This window comes from Oncorhynchus clarkii, chromosome 3 (genome assembly GCF_045791955.1).
Source record: "Oncorhynchus clarkii lewisi isolate Uvic-CL-2024 chromosome 3, UVic_Ocla_1.0, whole genome shotgun sequence".
In the NCBI taxonomy this organism is placed as follows: Eukaryota; Metazoa; Chordata; class Actinopteri; order Salmoniformes; family Salmonidae; genus Oncorhynchus; species Oncorhynchus clarkii.
In genome coordinates, this window is record NC_092149.1 from 77875803 (window position 1) to 77881802 (window position 6000).

At 41.8% G+C, this 6000-nt stretch overlaps 1 protein-coding gene across 1 annotated transcript; it reads left to right on the top strand.

Moving 5' to 3' along the window:
- Positions 1–232: 232 nt before the first annotated feature.
- Positions 233–1452, top strand: LOC139406152 (cytochrome C oxidase assembly factor 5). The gene is made up of 3 exons (XM_071148638.1): positions 233–458; positions 781–864; positions 970–1452. The coding sequence occupies exons 1-3, from the start codon at positions 357–359 to the stop codon at positions 1009–1011; spliced, it is 228 nt and encodes a 75-aa protein (XP_071004739.1). The 5' UTR covers positions 233–356; the 3' UTR covers positions 1012–1452.
- Positions 1453–6000: the final 4548 nt, after the last annotated feature.

The following is a 6000-nucleotide window of genomic DNA, read 5'->3' on the forward strand; positions in this document are numbered from 1 at the left end:
ATAGAGTCAACCATCTAGGTTCAACATACATCAAGAGATGGCATAAACATGTTGGAGTTGCTGCAGGATCTATATAATCATCCTTGCCATCGTTTTCCTTTTGATGTTCTGCTGAGAGATAAGCTTTGAGTGGCACCTAGCGGTATACTTGAAAAAGTACATGTTAAAAATCTCCTAATTTCGCTGAAACTACAAACACTCCCAGCATGCATGTAGTTCAATTTTTATATTCCCAAGATACTTTGCGAATCAAATATGGTGGCTTGCATTACAACGTTCATGTAACATACTGTAGTTAAATATACTCTTCAAATCTACATTTCTTGCGTAATTGTCTTAAATGTAAGTGCAGCACAATGCCTAAATTCTACGAGGACAAAGAGGAGGATGGCAGGGCCTGCTCGGGAATCAGGGAGGACTTCAGGGCATGTCTCCTTCAACACGACTGCGTTGTAAAGGTAACGTTATGGAAAATATGATATTCCCTTTCATCTGAGGTTATGGTTTACTAGCTAATATTATGCTTTACAGTTTTACTTTTATGACATCCCTTATTTCAAAGCGTAGGACTACCTTAAAATTGTAAATTGTGGCTTGTTGGTTGGTTGAGCCACACTTTCATTATAAAAAGAAAAGTGCAGCGCTTTCTACACCTGATCATTCTGGATATTGATGCATGTGTTGTGTGGTCAACGTAAACGGTGAGAATGATCAATAACATCAAAACACTAGTCTTGGTACAAACGTGTTTGACTAACTCCATGTTGTCCATTCTTGCAGGAGGGGAAGATGCCCAGTCAGTGTCTGAAGGAGGGCCACTGTAAAGCACTGCAGACCTCTTTCTTCGAGTGCAAGAGGTCCATGGTGAGATCACGGGTCATCACTGACATCAATGACATTCATTCAACACTTGGAATATCCTTATGTATGGAACTGACTTGTTTCTGATCTTTCCCTCTATTTTTACAGTTAGATAACCGCTCCAGATTCAGGGGAAGGAAAGGCTACTGATGGACCAAAGTTGAACATCTCTGCAACACTCACATCACTGAAATTATGAATTGTGAATAGTAGCAAAACTAACTTAAAGGGGTCCAAATGGGGGTTGTATTTTATTATGCTGACTTCACTTGAGCACTTGATTTGAAGTGGTTCTGTAGAGAAAATATATGCTCTTCAAATAGGTATGTTGGACTTATTACCTCCTGAAGTGATGAGTGAGTCTGTGAATAGGCCTACCACAATTCAAAGCATAGACACTTGTAAGCGTGTGGAAGAATGCTGGGCTGCTCTTCTGTTTCCATGTTTTGAAATGAGCGAACTTCAAGGAACTCTAAAGCAGGACTGTCAGCTCTCCCCTTGGCTGTTCTGATGATTGACAGGATTGACAGACTGCTAAATTGGGCCTCTGTTTTTGAACAACTGTGTGTAATAAATGTGTCATTGAACAGATGAAGTGTTTGTGAATGTGCTTAAAGTGTCATTATGGAGTCTTCAATGCACACAACTGCTGGTTTAAATTACATTAGATTTATTTTATTCCAGTTTTATTTTTTACTGACAATACAGTAAAATTACACAGTATCATTCATACAGACCTGAGTGAACAGCAATATTAATAGAAATGGGGACATACAACTATTACATAAGAAATTATATGAAATCTATTTAAACTCCTTCACGAATGTAGGTAAAATGGTCGTTCAGATTTCTATGTACACTAATACAAAAAATGTATTCATTTAGCATACTCTTATCTAGAGCGACAAAGCATTTAGGGTTAATCAATCAAATGTATTTATAAAGCCCTTCTTACATCAGCTGATGTCAAAAAGTGCTGTACAGAAACTCAGCCTAAAACCCCAAACAGCAAGCAATGCAGGTGTAGAAGCACGGTGGCTAGTAAAAACGCCCTAGAAAGGCCGGAAACTAGGAAGAAACCTAGAGAGGAACCAGGCTATGTGGGGTGGCCAGTCCTCTTCTGGCTGTGCCGGGTGGAGATTATAACAGAACATGGCTAAGATGTTCATAGATGACCAGCAGGGTCAAATAATAATAATCACTGAGGTTGTAGAGGGTGCAACAGGTCAGCACCTCAGGAGTAAATGTCAGTTGGCTTTTCATAGCAGATCATTCAGAGTATTTCTACCGCTCCTGTCTCTTGAGAGTTTAAAACAGCAGGTCTGGTGAACAGGTCAGAGTTCCATAGCCGCAGGCAGAACAGTTGAAACTGGAGCAGCAGCACGACCAGGTGGACTGGGGACAGCAAGGAGTCATCATGCCAGGCAGTCCTGAGGCATGGTCCTAGGGCTCAGGTCCTCCAAGAGAAAAAGAGAGAATTAGAGAGAGCATACTTAAATTCACACAAGACACCGGATAAGACAGGATAAATACTCCAGATATAACAAACTGACCCTAGGCCCCCGACACACAAACTACTCCAGCATAAATACTGGAGGCTGAGACAGTAGGGTTCGGGAGAAACTGTGCCCCTGTCCGACGATACCCCCGGACAGGGCCAACCAGGCAGGATATAACCCCACCCACTTTGCCAAAGCACAGCCCCCACACCACTAAAGGGATATCTTCAACCAACAACTTACTATCCTGAGACAAGGCCGAGTATAGCCCACAAAGATCTCCCCCACGGCATGAACCCAACCCGGACAGGAAGATCACGTCAGTGACTCAACCCGCTCAAGTGACGCACCCCTCCTAGGGACGGTATGAGAGAGCCCCAGTAAGCCAGTGACTCAGCCCCAGTGGAATCCCAGTGGAAAGAGGGGAACCGGCCAGGCAGAGACAGCAAGGGCGGTTCGTTGCTCCAGAGCCTTTCCGTTCACCTTCCCACTCCTGGGCCAGACTACACTCAATCATATGACCCACTGAAGAGATGAGTCTTCAATAAAGACTTAGAGGTTGAGACCGAGTCTGCGTCTCTCACATGGATATGCAGACCATTCAAAAAAAATGGAGAAAGCACTTAAGTATTGGTATTTATTAGGATCCCACTAGACACTGCAAAAGCATCAGCCACTCTTCCTGGGGTCCACATGAAACATGACATCATACATATTGACTAACATTATTAGTCAAGGACTGAAATACATCCATTTGAAACGTCACAGCCTACATATCAGTACACACACCCAATATCTAGGTCTAATACATAATACAGTGCAAATGACAATATACTGTATATAAAATGGCTGTGTCTCTTCACAGTCCCCTTCGTGCAGTAAGGTGATCTTTTATCTTTTTTAAAAAACTGGTTTTATTACTAGCTTGAGTTACCTGGGGTGGCAGAGATTTCCATGTATTGATAGCTCAATTTAATACTGTGTGTTTCCCAGTATGGTACCTTCAACACATCAATACCTCACACAAAGACCAATAATGATGCAGTCAATCTCTATTCAACTTTGAGCCAGGAAAGACAGACATGCACGTACATCAAAGTGCGATACGTGCTGCTTTGTTCTGGACCAACTGCAATTTGCCTATGTCCTTTGCCGCACATGACCAGACAGCTGGGCAGAAGTCCAGGTGCAACAAAACTAGGGCCTGTGGGATCTGTCTGGTTGACTGAGATGTCAAGAAGGCAGAGCAACGTCCTGTCATGGTCAGACCTCTTCCCATTTTAGCAACCAATGAATCTATATGTTTTGACCTTGAAAGCTTGCTATTTGTATTCTTATTTATTAGGGATCTACTCTTCCTGGGGTCCAAACAAACACTATCTAGGGTTACACCCAGCAGTTTAGTCTCCTCACCTTGCTCAATAGCCACTTTATTCAATAATAGATCTAAACAAGGTTTAGGGTTGAGCGAGTGATTTGTCCCAAAAATGATGCTTTTAGTTTGAGATATTTATCACCAGCCTATTGCTAGTTACCCATTCTAGAACTGACTAGAGCTCTATGTTAAGTCTCATTCATTTATTTTACTGTTGCAGCCGACGTGTATACTGTTGAGTCGTCAGCGTACATAGATACACAGGCTTTATTCAAAGTCAGTGGAAGGACATTTGTAAAAACAGGAAACAATAATGACCCAAGCCGGCTGCCCTGCAGTACACCACACTCAACTGAATTTGTATGAGCGAGGCTTCCATTAACGAAAACTCTTTGTGTTCTATTAGATAGGTAACTCTCAGTCCATAATAAGGAAGAGGACGCAAATCCATAACACCTAAGTTTTTTCAGCAATAGGTTATGATCAATGACATCAAAAGCTGCACTGAAGTCAAACAAAACAGCTCTCACAATCTTCTTACTATCGGTTTCTTTCAGCCAATCATCAGTCATTTGTGTCAGTGCTGAGCATATTGAGTGCCCTTCCCTATAAGCATGCTGAAAGTCTGTTGTTAATTTGTTTTCTGTGAAATGTTTTTTTATTTGATCAAACACCATTTTCTCCCAAAAGTTTGCTAAGCACTTGTAACAGGCTGATTGGTTGGCTGTTTGAACCATTAAAGGGTGCATTGCTATTCTTGGCTAGTGGAATGACCTTTGACTCCCTCCATGTCTGAGGGCACACCGTCTTCTAGGCTTAAATTGAAGATGTGGGAAACAAGAGTCACAATGTATTCTGCTACCAACCTCAGTAATTTATCATCCCGGTTGTCGGTACCAGGAGGTTTGTCCTTGTCTATAGATAGCAACAATTGTTTCACCTCTTCCACACCCACGTTGTGGAACTCAAAACTACACTACTTGTCTTTCATTATTTGGTCTATTATGGATAAATATGAAGGCTAAGCATTTGTTGTTTGCATGTCTTACTCACCTCAAGTGGATGGCAATATCAAAGGGTTTTGTTATGAACAAGCTATCTGTCTCAATGAGATGGAGCCGAGATGGAGCCGAGATGGAGCCAAGTTTGCTTTTTTTCCTAGAAATTTACTACAGAGCTTTTTTACTATTATTCTTTATATCATTTATGTTTGTGCTATAGTATAGTTTCTTCTTTTTGTTTAGTTTAGTTACGTGATTTCTCAATTTACTGTATGTTTTCCAGTCTGCTGTGTGGTCAGACATATTTTCTATTCCCTTTGCCTCATCCCTCTCAGCCATGCAGTTTTTCAATTCATCATCCATTTGGAAGATCTAACAGTCAGTTTCTTCATGTCTATCAGTAACCAGAAGAAGCAGTTTCATAAATGCTTAGTTTAGCGTCCGGATGTTTCTCAATACACACATCAGACCAACAAATATTTTTCATATCTTCGACATGGAAATCATTGCAAAACCTCTTGCATGATCGTTTATGCTAAAGGGCACTTCGACATCGACAGATTTTGCCCAGATTTGTATTGAGCAGTCATACACTGTGTGGCCCTATTTCATGAACCCACACATTGTCTGTCCAAGATCAAATACAAAGACATGAAAATATGTTCCTTCTTAAAGTGATGGTAGAGAGGTTTTGTAAAAAAAAAAAACGTTTTCCTGCAATTCGTACAAAATGTTACGAATTTGTAAGTGCTTAATGTCCTCTTCAATCTCTTTAACCAGTTGAGTCTCTGTTCTCTAATCAGCTGTGTAAGTGGGGGCCACTGTTGTAATGTTTCTGTTAAGGAGGGATTATGGTGTGTGCTTAAGTAATGTTCTTGGGGTGATTGGGTGAGGTTAGAGTTGTCACTGTTCCCTGGTTACGGTCCCATAGAGTGGTCATGATCATCAAACAGCTGTTAGTTTAGTTCTACAGTTTAGTGGTTAGCTCATCAGCTGCTCAAACCTCTCCATGTTCACCTTCCTCATGACAAAGGCCTTGTGAGTCTTCTTCAGCATGCCCAGTGTGTTCAGGAGCACCATGTGGTCGCTCTCGGTGACGAAGGCGTCATCAATTGCCGCTGCCATAGCGTAGGAGTCACATGACACAAGTCCCATACTGTCAACCATCTGCGCCTGGGAGCGCTCGCTGTAGGACTCCTCCATAGTGTTACGGAAGATCTGGGCTATGAAGCAAGCCTTCTCTGACTCCTGAGCCAGCCAGCCA